The 17,002-nt window shown below is 41.6% G+C and overlaps 1 protein-coding gene across 1 annotated transcript in view; it reads left to right on the top strand.

The window, feature by feature from the left end:
* Window positions 1–16,147, top strand: part of AMOT (angiomotin) — a 69,006-nt gene extending 52,859 nt beyond the window's left edge. Inside the window, exons 8-11 of the mRNA XM_081042829.1 lie at window positions 3,046–3,168; window positions 13,334–13,566; window positions 14,943–15,632; window positions 15,995–16,147. Of these exons, the coding sequence (XP_080898955.1) occupies window positions 3,046–3,168; window positions 13,334–13,566; window positions 14,943–15,632; window positions 15,995–16,092 (1,144 nt within the window). The 3' untranslated portion in view covers window positions 16,093–16,147. The remainder of the gene's footprint in view (window positions 1–3,045; window positions 3,169–13,333; window positions 13,567–14,942; window positions 15,633–15,994) is intronic.
* The last annotated feature ends 855 nt before the right edge of the window (window positions 16,148–17,002 follow it).

The following is a 17,002-nucleotide window of genomic DNA, read 5'->3' on the forward strand; positions in this document are numbered from 1 at the left end:
AGAGAAATCCAAAACTCTAATTTCAAAAAAAATTTATGCACCTCTATGTTTATTGCAGCACTATTCACAATAGCCAAGACATGGAAACAACTGAAATGCCCATCGGTAGACGACTGGATTAAGAAACTGTGGTACATTTATACAATGGAGTATTATGCAGCCATAAAGAAGAAGGAAACATTACCATTTGCACCAACAAGGATGGACCTAGAGAATATTATGTTAAGTGAAATAAGTCGGACAGAGAAAGACAAATACCATGTGATCTCACTTATATGTGGAATCTAAAGAAAATAATAAATAAATGAATGAAATAATCAGAAACAGTGTCAGAGACATAGATAAAAAACTGAGGGTAGCTAGATGGGGGGTGGGGATAAGGAGGAAGGTGAGGGGATTAGAAAGCACAGTCAGTAACCACAAGATTGCCACGGGAAAACGAAAGTCAATTTGGGGAATGTAATCAATAATGTTATAAAGTTTTTGTAGGGTAACCCGAAGGACACTTGTCTCATTAGGGAGACCATCTCAGGGACGATGTAGATGCCTGATCACTGTACTGTACACCTGAAGCTGAAGTTGAACAATAATGAATGTCAACTATAATTGTATGTATATCACATAAAATGTATATATATGTATATATATACATACATACACATATACATATATGTATATATATACATGTGTGTGTATATATATATATATATATATATATATAGTTACAAGAAGTAGAGTACAGAATTAGGAATAGAGACGGTGGAAATGTAATGGCTGTGTGTGATGTCAGAGGGATAGTGGATGGGGGGAGGGAGGTTGTCACTGTGTGAGGGATATAAATGATAAATGTCTAACTATTACATTTTTTTTGCACCTGAAACTAATAAACAAATGAAAAACAAACAAACAAACAAACAACAAAAAAGAGCCAACCAACCAAATGGAAGATATTTGCAAACAACGCCTCCAATAAGGGGCTAATATCCAAAATATATAAGGAACTCATATACTCAACAACAAAAAGACAGACAATACAGTTAAAAAATGGGCAGAGAACCTGAATAGACACTTCTCCCAAGAAGATACACAAATGGCCAACAGACATATGAAAAACTGCTCAACTTCACTAGCTATTTGGGAAATGCAATTCAAAACCACAATGGGATATCACCTCACATCTGTTAGAATAGCTATCATCAACACGACGAATAACAAACGTTGAACAGGCTGTGGAGAAAAAGGAACCCTCATACACTGTTGGTGGGAATGTAAATTGGTACAGTCACTATGGAAAACAGTAAGGAGCTTCCTCAAAAAGTTAAGAATAGAATTACCACATAGCACTATGTGTTTTACATACATACTTTAATTTTATGCCCTAAAATCCCATGAGATATAGGTACAATTATTATTATTTTTCCATTTTGCATATGAGGAGACTGAGGCTCAGAACAATTAACTGATTTCTAAGCTCATAGAGTTTGTTAGTAGCAGTGTACTTGGGAAAGCTGGGTTTTGACCCTGATGTGGTCTATAGTCTGAGCCCATGCTCTCAGCAATACACAATGCCACTTTCTCTTGGGTACTTTGGAACACAGGGACCGTGCTAAGTAGGACTACAAGCAAGTAAACTGCACTAGAGCAAGTGTAGAATTCTGAGATGCTAAAATATTTTGAATTTAGCAAATGATGATAGCCATTGTAGTCCTACCCCTTCTTACACTCCAATTATTTCACTGTTCAAATAAATTGTTTCAGCCTTGTGTGTAAGGTGCAAGCATTTTGGGAAACAGTATTGTTGGAGTAGCACACCAAAATTTCCCAACTTTCTGCCTTCTCATTCCACTGCTTCTTTACTCCCATCTGCACTGGTTACAATCTCTAAGCTAAGGGAACACAGCTAGCTGCCAGCAGAAAATATGCTTGGAGTTCTCCCACAGATCATTTTTCTCATAGGAAATATAATGAAGCAGTGCCAGTTCAGTGTTTTCCCAGCCTATTGTCTCATTTCCTTTAAGAGCAATATAATTACATCAATATTCTTCCTAATCTTTTTCTTTCCCTCCGTTACTCAAATAAGTTCCAGTTTTCTTCATTCCTTTCCCTGTTTTCTCTATCACTAGTTGTAAATGAACTAAAGAAAGATGTATGCCCTCACTTATCAGTAGGATTAAGGATTTCCGTTTTTCTTTGACTTGTACTGTTTAGACATGAGCCTTGTCCATGGACTAGACTCTTCTTTATTTTCTTCTTCTTCTCTCTTTCTCTCTCACTCGCTCTATCACACACACACACACACACACACACACAACTTTTCTCCTTATTAGTCTTTGAGTCTATGACCTGAGACACTTTCAGATGGAACATGATGGTCTTTCATGCAGTTGGGACTCTGGCAAGAGAACAGTCACTTAGTTGGGGGATACTCAGTGGTTTGACAGTAGAATATTTCAGATAAAGGTTAGATAGGAATCACATGGCACTGACTCAGAGGCCCTGCTTCTCACTCAGATCATGTGCCCTACCTGTTGACATGTCTATAGATTGTTTCTAGCACTTGGGTGTAGTTACTGCTATTCATTTGTTGCAATAGCTATTTAATACATACTCTGACTTCCTTTAAAGTCTAGCTTTTTCCATTTCATTACTGACTTGAGAATAAGGTGAAAATATATAATACGTTATATGTAATATAAATAATATAAGGTGGAAATATAAATATCTTCCTATTGCCTGGCCGTGATCCAAAAACCAGAAACTTTTGAAAGGCTGTCTGTTTAGTTCTGAAAGCAAACCCATGCACTTCTCAGAAAATCCCTTACTGACATTTGCAGTTATTTCCATGCCACTAACCTCTTGTAGCTGTGAAAGCTTAACTTTCCTATCTTGGAGGCTCTTATCAGTAAGTCACCGAGAAACCAACCATTCCTAATGAGTTTGATTTCAGCTTAGGGCTTTCCCAGCAATACCTTTGACTTAGGAAGGAGATAGGATTCATTGATTTTGCTGCCCTTCCATTATCAGTACTGCTGTTTTTCTCCCCAGGGACACAACAGTCATCAGCCACTCTCCTAACACTAGCTATGACACAACTCTAGAAGCTCGCATCCAGAAAGAGGAGGAAGAAATATTGATGGCCAACAAGCGTTGCCTTGACATGGAGGGCAGGTAAAATGTTGATCTGGACCCTGGTGAATCTGAGAAGTTGGTGAGGAGACCAGATAGGTCATTAGTGAAGGGCAAGCATCTTCATTCACAACTGGGAAACCTGATAATGTAGCCTCTCCCCACCTCTGCATCCCTGCCAGCCTGTTACTTAGGATTTGAGATGCAATGACTTTTATCTTGATCATTCCCACTTACTGTGGAATTCCAAGTAGTGTTGCTTACCCCATTGGCAATGGTAATTGCTTTCCATCTGGACTCTGCCAGAACCAAATTGCTGGTATTTTCACGCTGGAGTATTCTTTCTAGCACTGCACCTCAACCCTGTTATACAGCAGAATGCTCCGTAAAAGAACTTCTGTTCATGCTGCACCTCATGTCTCTTATAAACTCATGATCATTTATTTATTACCTGAAGGTTGTGGCCCCTTTATAGAAGATCTCATCTCTCACTGACTACATTGTTTCTGTGGACTCAGATTCTTTACTAGAGCACCTACTGCATTGGTTTACTCTCATATATGGTCTTTCTTTGCACCATTTTTTTTTTACTTTGGCTTCCTAAAGTTTAAGCAACAACACCTGGATGCTCTGCTCTATCCATTTGGGTGTGCAGAATGGCATTTTAAAATGTAGCACAGGGGCCGGCCCAGTAGCTCAGGTGGTTGGAGCTCTGTTCCTAATGCCGAAGGCTGCCGATTCGATTCCAACATGGGCCAGTAGGCTCTTAACCACAGGGTTGCCAGTTTGACTCCAAGACTCCCGCAAGGGATGGTGGGCTCTGCCCCCTACAATTAAGATTGAACATGGTACCTTGAGCTGAGCTGCCACTGAGCTCCCAGATGGCTCAGATGGTTGGACTCTCAACCACAAGGTTGCCAGTTCGACTCCTCAACTCCCACAAGGGATGCTAGGCTGTGCATCCTGCAACTAACAACGGCAATTGGACATGGAGCTGAACTGTACCCTCCATAACCATGATTGAAAGGACAACTTGACTTGGAAAAAATCCTGGAAATTAACAGTTTCCCAATAAAGTCTTGTTTCCCTTCCCCAATAAAAATAAATTGTTAAAAAAAAACATGACTCTTAATCAACAATTACCATTATGAATAAGATATAAGATACACGTCATCAAAATGGCGGTGTGAGGTGAGCCTTTGTAAATCTCCCCTAGAATTTACAACAAATCGAACAACTAAACTCCACAAATGACTCCCTGCACAGCAGACAGGGAAGATGAAGAGGCCCACTACTGAATTAACCTAAAGGTGGGCGAATCACGTGAGTGGAGAAAAGGGAAGGGAGAAGTGCGGAGATGGAGCCGCATGGGCGCAGGATGCAGACCTAGCTCAGTGCTCTGAGCTCGCTGCATCCTGGAACTACCGCAGATGCAGGAGAGAGAAGATCTTGGACTGCTAGGGCTCCATTTATGGCCCACAGGGATGAGAGGTCAGCATAAAACATGGCTGAACCCATAGCTCATGGGAGAGACCTCAGAGCAAAGACGGAAGGAACAAGGCTGAAAACGGTGGTTAAAGCCCTCACTGCCGAGCACAGAATGGAAGACTTAGGCATTGAGACTACCTGCCCCCTCCCTACCCTCCTAGAGCTCACCCGGCCCCCACCAGCTCGGTGGTAGAAGCGGAACAGTAGCAGTGTCAGATCAAAAGAACATAATATTTGCAGTTCTGAGAACTGTGGACCGCAGACACAGATTCACAGTCCAACTAGTTCCGGCAAAGGGGAGGGAGCTGTGGAAGCACGACTGGCTGTGGCAGTGGTCACCTCCATTGCTCTGGGCCATCTCTCACAATTCACCCCGCCCCTGTCCCCACCTACCTGGGCGGATCCCTGCAGGAGTAAACAGAGCTGCTGAAACACATGGGCTCTGAATCTGGTGCAGGAAGAGTTTTGTAAATTCAAAAGCTCTCTGCATGCCCCCACGGACACTGCACCCTGTGACCCGGGCGAACTATTAACAGAGGAGAGGCCCGTCTCCCAGGGAATACCCCAATTGTGTAAGAAGCTGCAGTAGTGCAGAGAAAACATATCAGTACAGTGTCAGAGAGAAAAAAAGGCTGCAGTCGGAGAGAAAATAAAACATTCTACCAATAAGTACTGGAAAACAAAAGAAAGACCTTCCTATCAACCTGTTGCAGAAGCCACTCCTATAGATGTCTAGGAAGAGAAACAATAAATCAGTAATTACCATGAATAACCAAGGCAACTAGACAGCTCAGAAAGAAAGTGAAAAGTCTCCAGAAAAAGGAACTTATAGATATGGAAATATGTGACTTAAATGACAGAGAATTCAAGATTGCAGTTCTTAAAAAACTCAACGAGATACAAGAAAACACAAAAAGGCAGTTTAATGAACTCAGAAACACAATGAAAGAACAATGTGAACATTTTACGAAAGAGATTGAAATTTTAAAAAAGAACCAAATAGAATTTCTGGAGATTAAGAACTCAATAGAAGAAATTAACAATAAAATATCCAGCTTAGGTAGTAGAGTTGACCAGATAGAGGAAAGAATCAGTGACATCGAAGAGAGAAACCTGGAAATGACATGGATGGAAGAAGAAAGAGACTGGGGACTTAAAAGAAATGAAAGAACTCGACAAGAATTTTCTGCCTACATCAGAAAGAGCAATATAAGAATAATGGGCATACCAGAAGGAGAAGAAAGACAGAAGGGAACAGAGAATATATTCAAACAAATTGTCGATGACATCTTCCCAAACTTGTGCACAGAACTGGATCCTCAAATCCAAGAAGCAAATAGAACACCTAATTACCTCAATCCCAACAGGCCTTCTCCAAGACACATTGTACTAAAGCTGTCTAAAATCAATGACAAGGAAAGAATCCTCCAGGCAGCCAGGGAAAAGAAGATGGTAACCTACAAAGGAAAGCCCATTAGATTATCATCAGATTTTTCAGCAGAAACTCTACAAGCTAGGAGGGAGTGGAACCAAATATTCAAACTATTGAAAGAGAGAAATTATGAGCCAAGAATAATGTATCCAGCAAGATCTCCTTTAGATATGAAGGAGGAATAAAGACCTTTGCAGACATACAGAAGCTGAGGGAATTTTCTAATACACGACCTGCACTACAAGAAATACTAATGGAGGCTATTCGACCACTGTCTACAGGGACAATTTGTGGCAACCAAAACATAAAAAGGGGCAGAGTAACGGCCTGAACCGGAATATGGGAATGGAGAAAGTAAGTGTGCTGAAAAAAATGGGATACTCTAAATATCAAACTTTCTTTTACATAAACTTAAGGGTAACCACTAAAAGAAATCCAGAACTGAAATATATTCTGTAATAAAAGAAGGAACAGAGGAAAACATCATAGAATACCACCACACAGAAATAATAGACAATAACAAAAAGGCAAAGAAACAATGGAGACACAGCCTTACCAGAAAACTAAAGATAGAATGACAGGAAATCCTCACATATCAATAATCACCCTAAATGTAAATGAACTGAACTCATCAATAAAAAGATACATAGTAGCAGATTGGATCAAAAACTAAACCCAACCATATGCTGTCTCCAAGAGACACAGCTGCAAGGACAAGCGTAGACTCAAAGTGGAAGGGTGGAAATTGACACTCCAAGAAAATAGTATCCAGAGAAAATCCGGTGTAGCCATAGTGATATCAGATGAAACAGACTTCAGGGTGAAAAAGGTAACAAGAGACAAAAATGGACATTTCATAATGGTAAAGGGGACTATACAACAGGAAGACATAACAGTCATCAATATTTATGACCCCAATCAGGGAGCACTGAAATATACCAAGCAACTACTAAGAACTAAAAGGAGAAATTGACAGAAACACAATTATACTAGGGGACTTAAGTCCATCATTGACAGCTATGGATAGATATCCACACAGAAAATAATAACGAAATGGCAGCCCTAAATGACACATTAGGTTAAATGGATATAACTGACATATATAGAGGACTTCATCCTAAAACATCAGACTATACTTTTTTTTCCTAGTGTACATGGAACATTCTCTAGAATAGACCATATATTCGGACATAAAATCAGCCTCAGCAAATTTAAGAAGATTGAAATCATACCAAGTATATTCTCTGATCACAAGGGTTTTAAATTGGATATCAACTGCAAAAATAAAGCAGGATAAAACACAAATACATGGAGATTAAACAACATTCTTTTAAAGAACGACCCGGTCAAAGAAGAAATCATAGGAGAGATAAAAAGATACATAGAAACAAATGACAATGAAAATGCATCCTACCAAAATTTTGGGGATGCAGCAAAAGCAGTTTTAAGAGGGAAATTTACATCATTACAGGCCTATCTCAAGAAACAAGAAAACACCAAATAATCTCGTGTTATACCTTAAAGAACTAGAAAAAGTAGAACAAATGAAAGCCAAGGTCAGCAGAAGAAAGGAAATAACATAAATCAGAGCTGAACTAAATGAAATAGAGAACAGAAAGAAAATAGAAAAAATTAACGTGACATAGAGCTTGTGGGGTCACAACCAGGAGTGCAGTTTCCAGGCTCTCGCCCTCACGTGGAAAGGTGCTCACTGGGGTAGTAAATGGCCATCAACTGTGATAGGATTGCCATCAGCTGTGGCTCATTTGCCGTCAGTTTTAACCAGTGTCCTCTTTTGGCCACTAATATAACTGCCGTGGTTATATCAGCATAAAAATGATGGCTAGCAAGAAGATTGTGACTGGCAAGTGCGGATTGCACGGTGAAGTCAATGGGAGTCGGTCGGTTGGTAGAAAAGTGTATAGCAGGTGGCACATCGTGTGAATCCAGCCTCCAATGAGAATGTAATGGTACGACTCCCCCATCTATGGCTTCGTGGGTGTTCCTTTTTGGCCTCACCATGTCTTGCGTTCTTATGTGGTGAGCTGGAGCTGAGACCCCGCAGGCCTCCCTGCATGACAAATGGCACAGGCCAAAACTCACCGAAGGATGTGGTGGAGGAGTTTATGCTTACAAAAGTTCAGCTTCGCGAGGCCCGCGAGGAGCAACACAGCGAGCAGGAAGCATGGTCTGCCTGGTGCACTCAAGCCTCCAGATGGCACACCTCCCTCTTGGCCATGGGAGGTGTTGTCTTCCTTTTGTTGATCTGCTTCTGCTGTAGGCTCCGAGGATTGTGGACATTATACACCGAAGCCACCACCCACTCAGACACCTGGCACGGCGAGCAGGATTCCAACCAGGCAGGAATGGAGTCTTACTCTGGGCAGGAGGACGTCTGGCCCCCACACAGTGTGTGGTGTCCAGTGGCCACTGTTCTCAGGAGCTGGACCCCCGTGGAGGGGTGGCAAGAGGTAGACGGTTCCCCAATCAGAAAAGGCCAGAGAAAGTAAAGGGCATTGCGGCCCTGTGGGCTGCAAAGTGCTTACTGAGGCCCTCACCCCCAGGTTGGGGAGGACTTGGAGCCCTCGCCCTGCAGAGACGGCACACATTGTGAGGCTAATGCACAGCCCTGGCGAATGACTGTGGATTATGGGGAATGAGCTCCATCCCTAATTTAATAGACGGTGTCGTGCAGGGTCTCAGCACCCACTCCCCACCCAAGAATGCAGGACACGGTAAGGCCAGAAAGGAACACCCATGGAGTCATAAGTAGGGGAGTAAAACCAATATATTCTTGCTGGCGGCTGGGCTGGAGACACAGGAAGCAGGATCTACATAATCTGCCTAACAGCAGTCCGCGCTTGCCAGCCACCATCTTCTTGCTAGCCCCCATTCCTTCTCTGCTAGCGTAGCCACAGCAGTTATATTAGTGGCCAATGGCTTACGGGTTACAGCTGACGGCCAACTAGCCACAGCTGCTGGCATCTGATCACAGTTGATGGCCATTTACTACCCGAGCCAGCACCTTTCTATGTGAGGCCGAGAGCCTGGAAACTGTTTTTTTGGGTTTTGTCCCCACAGACGGCTTGACTGCTTGCTTGGCAACATACCACCATGTAGTGGAACTGGCAGATGTTTTCTTTCGTCTCGACCAGCCACCGTGGAGAATATGTGAGAAAGACTGGCTGTGCCCAGGAAGACTGGCTGTGCCCAGAAAGACTGGTGGTACCCTGAGAACCCTGGCTGAGCCCAGGAAGTCTGGCTGAGCCAAGAGACAGTGGCAGTGCCCTAAGAGCCCTGGCTGACTCCAGGAAGTCTGGCTGAGCCCAGAGAGAGTGGCAGTGCCCTGAGAGCCCTGGCTGAGTCCAGGATGCCTGGCTGAGCCCAGAGAGAGTGGCAGTGCCCTGAGACGTCCTGGCTGTGTCCAGGAAGTTGGGCTGTGCTCAGATAGAGTGGCGGTGCCCTGAGAAACCCTGGCTGTGTCCGGGAAGACTGATGGTACCCTAAGAAGCCCAGGAAGTCTGGCTGTGCCCAAAAGAACTGGTGGTGCCCTGAGAAACCCTGGTTGTGTCCAAGATATTGCATTCACCTCCAGGCTCCTCGCATAGGGCCCCTTGCGGAAGACACTTGTCGCGCAACTTGTGAGTCGAGACCCTGTAGGGGTGGAGTGTGCGGAGAGAACCAGGATGTAGTTTCCAGACTCTCGCCCTCACGTGGAAAGGTGCTCACTCGGATTATAAATGGCCATCAACTGTGATTGGATGGCCATAAGCTGTGGCTAGTTGGCCGTCAGCTGTAACCAATGACACATTGGCCACTAATATAACTGCTTTGGCTACACTAGCAGAAAAATGGTAGGTAGGAAGAAGATGGTGAGTGGCAAGCGTGGATTGCATGGCAGAGTCGAGGGGAGTCAGTCGATTGGCAGAAAAGCGGACAGCAGGTCGCGCGTTGTGTGAATCCAGCCTCCAGAGAATATAATGGTATGACTCCCCCATCTGTGGCTCCGTGGGTGTTCCTTTTTGGCCTCACCATGTCTTGCATTCTTATATGGGGAGCAGGAGCTGAGACCCTGCAGGCCGCCCCTTGTGACAGAGCTGGTTCTTTGAAAAGATTAACAAAATTGACAAACACTTGGCTAGACTCACTAAGATAAGAAGGGAGAAGACACTAATTAACAAAATCAGAAATGGAAAACGGGAAGTTATCACGGACGCCACAGAAATACAAAGTATCATCTAAGAAAACTATGAAGGACTATATGTCACCAAATTCAATAACCTAGAAGAAACGGACAAGTTCTTAGAAACACATAGCTTTCCAAGGCTGAACCATGAAGAACTGGAAAATCTAAACAGACTGATGACCAGTAACGGAATTGAATCTGTCATCTAAAACCTTCCCAAAAGCAAAAGTCTGGGACCAGATGGCTTCACTAGTGAATTCTACCAAACCTTCAAAGAGGATCTAATATCAATCCTGCTCAAACTCTTCCAAAAAATTGAAGAAGATAGTACTCCCCAACTCATTTTATGAGGCCAACATTATCCTGATGCCAAAACCTGGTAAGGACAACACAAAAAAAGAAAACTACAGACTAATATCTCTGATGAATACAGATGCAAAAATCCTAAACAAAATTCTAGCAAATTGGATACAACAATGCATTAAAAAAAATTATTCATCGTGACCAAATGGGGTTTATGCCCTGGGCACAAGGATGGTTCAACATCCAGAAATCCATCAATGTGATACATCACATAAACAAAATAAAGGACAGAAATCGTATGATTATATCAATTGATGCAGAAAAAGCATTTGAAAAGATACAACATCCATTCATGATTAAAATACTTAATAAAATAGGTATAGAAGGAAAATACCTTAACATTATAAAGGCCATATATGACAAACCCTCAGCTAATCTCATAATTAATGGTGAAAAACTGAAGCCCTGTGCTCTATGTTCAGAAACATGACAGGGCTGTCCCCTATCACCTCTGCTTTTCAACATATTGCTGGAAGTCCTTGGCAGAGCAATCAGGCAAGAGAAAGAAAGAAAAGGCATCCAAATTGGTAATGAAGAAGTTAAATTGTCACTCTTTGAAGATGACATGATGCTATTTATAGAAAACCCTAAAGATTCCACCAAAAAGGTATTAGAAACAATCAACAAATACAGTAAAGTTGCTGGCTACAAAATCAACGTACAAAAGTCCATTGCATTCCTATATACTAACAATGAAATCTCAGAAAAAGAAATACAAAAAACAATTCCTTTTTTAACTGCAGTGAAAAGAATAAAATACCTAGGAATAAACTTAACCAAGAATGTGAAAGACCCATATGATGAAAAGTATAAGACATTTTTAAAAGAAACTGAAGAAGACACAAAGAAATGGAAAGATGTTCCGTGCTCATGGATTGGAAGATTCAACACAGTTAAAATGGCCATATTACCCAAAGCAATATACAGATTCAGTGCAATCCCCATCAAAATCTCGATGGCGTTTTTTAAAGAAATAGAACAAAAAATCATCAGATTTGTTTGGAACCACAAAAGACCCCGAATAGCCAAAGCAATCTTAAGAAAAAAGAATAATACTGGAGGTATCCCACTCCCTGACTTTAGCTTGTACTACAGGGCTACAATCATACAAAAAAAAAAGTATGGTATTGGCAGAAAAATAGGCACATAGTCCAATGGAATAGATTTGAGAATCCAGAAATAAAACCACATAAATATGGAGAGATAATTTTTTACAGAGAAGCTAAAAACGTACAATGGATAAAAAGACAGCCTCTTCAATAAATGGTCCTGGAAGAATTGGATAGCCATGTGCAAAAGAATGAAACTGGACTTCTGTCTGTCACCATGTACCAAAATTAATTCAAAATTGATCAAAGACTTAAGCATAAGACCTGAAACAATAAACTGCAGAGAAGAAAACATAGGTCTATGGACCTTTGGTTCAAAGAGCACTTTATGAATTTGACTCCAAAGCAAGGGAAGTAAAAGCTAAAATAAATGAATGGGGCTATATGAAACTTAAAACTTTTCTGCACAGGAAAAGAAACCATTGACAAAATACAGAGGCAACCAACTGAATGGGAGAAAGTTTTTTCAAACAGTGCCTCCGATAAGGGGCTAATATCCAAAATATATAAGGAACTCATGCAACTCAACAACAAAAAAAAAAACAAACAACCCAATTGAACAATAGGCAGATGCCCTGAAGAGACATTTCTCCAAAGAGGACAATGAAATGGCAAATAGACATATGAAAAAATGCTCAACATCACTAATCATCAGAGAAACGCAAATAAAAACCACAATGAGATATCACCTCACCCCAGTCAGAATGGCTATCATCAACAAGACAAATAGTAACAAGTGTTGGAGAGGCTGTGGAGAAAAAGGAACTCTCATACACTGTTGGTGGGAATGCAGACTTTTGCAGCCATTATGGAAGGCAGTGTGGAGGTTCCTCAAAAAATTACGAATAGAATTACCATATGACCCAGCAATCCCTCTCCTGGGTATCTACCCAAAAAATCTGAAAACATTGATCCATAAAGACACATGTGCTCCAATGTTCATTGCAGCTTTGTTTATTGTGGTCAAGACATGGAAACAACCAAAATGTCCTTCGATAGATGAATGGATAAAGAAGTTGTGGTATATATACACAATGGAATAGTAATCAGCAGTAAGAAAAGATGAAGTACGGCCATTTGTGACAACATGGATTGATCTTGAGAGCATAATGCTAAGCTAAATAAGTCAGACAGAAAAAGCAGAGAACCATATGATTTCACTGATATGTGGTATATAAACCAAAAACAACAAAAGAACAAGGCAAACAAATGAGAAACAAAAACTCATAGTCACAGACAATAGTTTAGTGGTTACCAGAGGGTAAGGGGGTAGGAGGGTGGGAGACGAGGGTAAGGGGGATCAAATATATGGTGGTGGCATATATGGTAATGGAAGGAGAGCTGACTCTGGGTGGTGAACACACAGTGGGATTTATAGATGATGTAATACAGAATTGTACACCTGAAATCTATGTAATTTTACTAACAATTGCCACCTCACAAATCTTAAAAAAAAACAAAAAAACAAAAAAAAAAAACGTACCACACTGTCCGTTGTCTTACAACTCAGAAATAACTAGACTACCTCTTAGTCCAAAAGATAATGGAATCTCAAGTCCATGTAGGCATTGAGACCAGTGCATGGAGTCAGAAACAAGATCTTTATATGTTCTTTGTCTTGGCTTCTAGAATTAAGACCCTCCATGCCCAGATTATTGAGAAGGATGCCATGATCAAAGTACTCCAGCAGCGTTCCCGGAAGGAGCCGAGTAAGACTGAGCAGCTGTCATCCATGCGGCCGGCAAAGTCTCTGATGTCCATATCCAATGCTGGATCAGGCTTGCTTTCCCATTGTTCCACCCTGACTGGCACTCCCATCATGGAAGAGAAGCGGGATGACAAGAGTTGGAAGGGGAGCCTAGGTAATAACAATAAATAAGGAAGACTAAAATGACATGTTTAAAGAGAGCCCTGACTTAGATACATGCCCACATAGCAAGGAAAAGGAGTGATAGTCCAGATGCTGGAGAAGAAGATATAGCAGGTTGGGTTATTGTCCTTCTGAGAGTCTAGCTGGGTTTCAGGAGCTCCTCCATACTGTGAAGTCTCATTGAGAGAACACTGGTGAAGTCACGGCCTTAGAAGATAAGAATCCCGAGTTCTATTTGGGTGGGAAGAAAACTTGATTTCTCTAAAATATTCTCAGATTTGGCCTTCACCGTGTGTGGCCTTTTGCCTGTGTCCAAAGTCCATGCAGCCTTCATGCCATTCAAAATTTCAAAATTCCAGCTTTTCCTGTGTTCGTTTCTACCATAAAATTGGAGGACTCAGAGTTCTAGTTAAGCTAAATGAAGCCGGGTGGCAGATTTTTGTTACCAGAATGTTCTGAGATAACAACACAATGTACCTTTTCATTTCTTCCCTGTCCATTCCTTCCCCTCTAATCAAAACCCCAGAAGTATTGTAGATACCATGCGGCACATTGTTAGGACTTGAGGAGGCAAGCTACATACAGAGGGTGTGAAAAAAAAATGTATACACATTTTAAGAAAGGAGAAAAAATATATATTAAAATTGTAATGTATACCATAACATAAGATGAATATAAGTCACTTTTGACTTCTGCAATTACAAGAGGTGCTCAAAGTGATTACCATCAGCATCCAGACACTTCTGATTACGGTGAACTACTGCTTAAGCAATACTGACCAAAGTGCCCACTTGAATACATTTTTTCTTTTTTATTTTTTGGCACCACGTTATATTTTAATTTTAGCTTTTTGTTGCTTTTAATACTTTTCTTGGTTTTCTGACACTTTTAGCATCCTGTGGTTAGAATAAGCATTTTGGGGACCACGGTCACGATTCTAACCTTTGTTTACACTATTACCATACCGATCTGTACTAATAGGCTTCATCCACCGATCCTTTCCAGCTGTCTGGTAATGGATGGTGTTGATTATAAGTGGAACCAGGTAGAAGAATTCTGACAGCTTGACGGAAATCAATCACTATTGGAAAATAAATCAAAACATATACCAGGACACTTAAAGGTTTAATACGATATGCTGGGAGTTGAAGAATGAGGACCAGAAGGGATCTGCCAAGTCTGAAAGAAACTTTTGGCCATGATGGGACGTGCCTGACAAAGTGATTCCTGGGTTCACTGGAGGATACAGGAAAGAATTTAGACCCATTCATATTTTTCCTGAACCTCTTACAAGGAAGAAGAGGTAATGAGATGGCAGTATTTGAATAACCTATAGTTTTCTAACCTCTTTCCCTCTTTCCTTTGTAGGTATTCTCCTGGGTGGAGACTACCGTGTGGAGTCTGTCCCTTCCACGCCCTCACCTGTGCTGCCCTCAACACCCCTGCTTTCAGCTCACTCTAAGACAGGCAGCCGAGACTGCAGCACCCAAACTGAACGGGGAACGGAACCGAACAAAACTGCAGCTGTTGCTCCAATCTCTGTTCCTGTTCCAGTTGCTGCTGCTTCCACTGCTACTGCCATTACTGCCAACACTGCCACCAACACTGCCACTGCTGCCACCAATACCACCACCATGGTAGCTGCTGCTCCAGTTGCTGTTGCTTCTGCTGCTCCAGCTGCTGCTGCTGTCCCATCTCCAGCAATTCCTGCTGCTTCTCTTGCTGCCGCTGTTTCTCCAGCTGCTGCTGCTCAGATTCCAGCCGCTGCCTCTGCTGTTGCTGCTACTGTTATTGCTCCTATTGCTACTGCTGTGGTTCAGGTTGCTCCAGCTGTTCAAGCTCCAGTTCCATCTCCAGCTCCCACTCCAGTTCTGGCTTCAACAGCAGCTCAGACTGCTCAGACTCAGACACCAGTTCCAGCTCCGGGTACAGCTGCTACTCCACCTCCAGCTCCAACTCCAGCTTTGGCTCAGGCTGAGGCTCCTGCAACTCCAGCTGTAGCTTCTGGACCACGTCATATATCTACACCAAGTCTGACCTGTAATCCAGACAAGACAGGTAATAATTCTCCATACCAGGTAGCTTTTGGTTCTGCCCTCAGTTACAAATTTGTTTGTTGGCACCTGCTGTTTGGACACAGTTGGTCATTTGGAGGGAGGTTTTTCATATTCTGAAGGGGATTAATCAGGAGAGATAAAGGCAGAATTTGTAAATAAGTTCTCCTATACGAGGATGGTAATCAGGAGGAGTCAAGGCCATTATCCCAGTAGAAATAAATGATTCTTCAGGTGATCAAGGTGGGGTGGCAAGCAAGTCTCACCTGGCCATTGGCTTTACAGGGGCTCTAAAGCTGTCTATTTCTAGAAATCTGTGTTTTTACCTTGTCCCTAAGTGTTTTCTAACCCCTTATTTTTGTTTAGATGGTCCTATTTTCCACTCCAGTACTCTGGAAAGAAAAACTGCCATTCAGATCCTGGAACAAGAGCCTGATGCAGAGATGGTGGAATATCTCATCTAAATGGCCCAATCAAGAGCTGTGGTTTATCAACAAGAATACTTTTAATTATTTTTCCCTTTTGTTGTTCTTATTTTGAGGGTGAGGACAAGGGTAGTGGGGGATGTTTTTTTAAAAGGACTTTTTATTGAAACAATATAGTACTTAAGTAATAACATGAACTCCAGTCTATTTTGGTACACTTAGTGAGTACCTCTAAAGACAGATTAATCAGAATGTGCTCTAAAGGTTATTATTTGGATTTATGCAAATACTGGGACTGTTAGTAGATGGACATCAGTGTTTTCAATGTGCTTAAATTTGTTTAGCAGTTCCATGTTTCAGATCTTTTTTTTTTTTATTGAAAAGCACAGTATGTTTGGGAGACAGTGTGTAACATGTAGTTCAGAAGTGGGAAGATGGAGAAAATTTGCACATGGTGCTGTTTTGTAGAGTTACCATTTAGGCAGCATCCAGAGAGAGCTTTTGCCATGAGCTCATGAGAGGGAATAGTTTGGGGAGCCATGTAAGCCAGAGGAAAGGTAGGGAATATTGGAGTGTGGAAGGGTGCTGGAGCTAATTTTCCCTCCCAATTCCCTAGCTACCCTGTGTCAGGTTGCTTTGTTTATCTTCATTTCAGTGGTGCTTTGGGAGTAGATTATTTTGGTTCCCTCATGGAACCATTATTTTGGTTCCCTCATGGAGGTTCATACATTCATATATATATATATACATATATATATATATATATATATATATATATATATATATATATATATATATGTGTGTGTGTGTGTGTATATACACATATATATATACATATATATATATACATATATATATATACACACACACACACACACACACACACACACACACATACACACACATATATACTTTGGAGTAATTTATGCATTTGGATAATTAATATATT

This window comes from Rhinolophus hipposideros (genome assembly GCF_964194185.1).
Source record: "Rhinolophus hipposideros genome assembly, chromosome: X".
NCBI lineage: Eukaryota > Metazoa > Chordata > Mammalia > Chiroptera > Rhinolophidae > Rhinolophus > Rhinolophus hipposideros.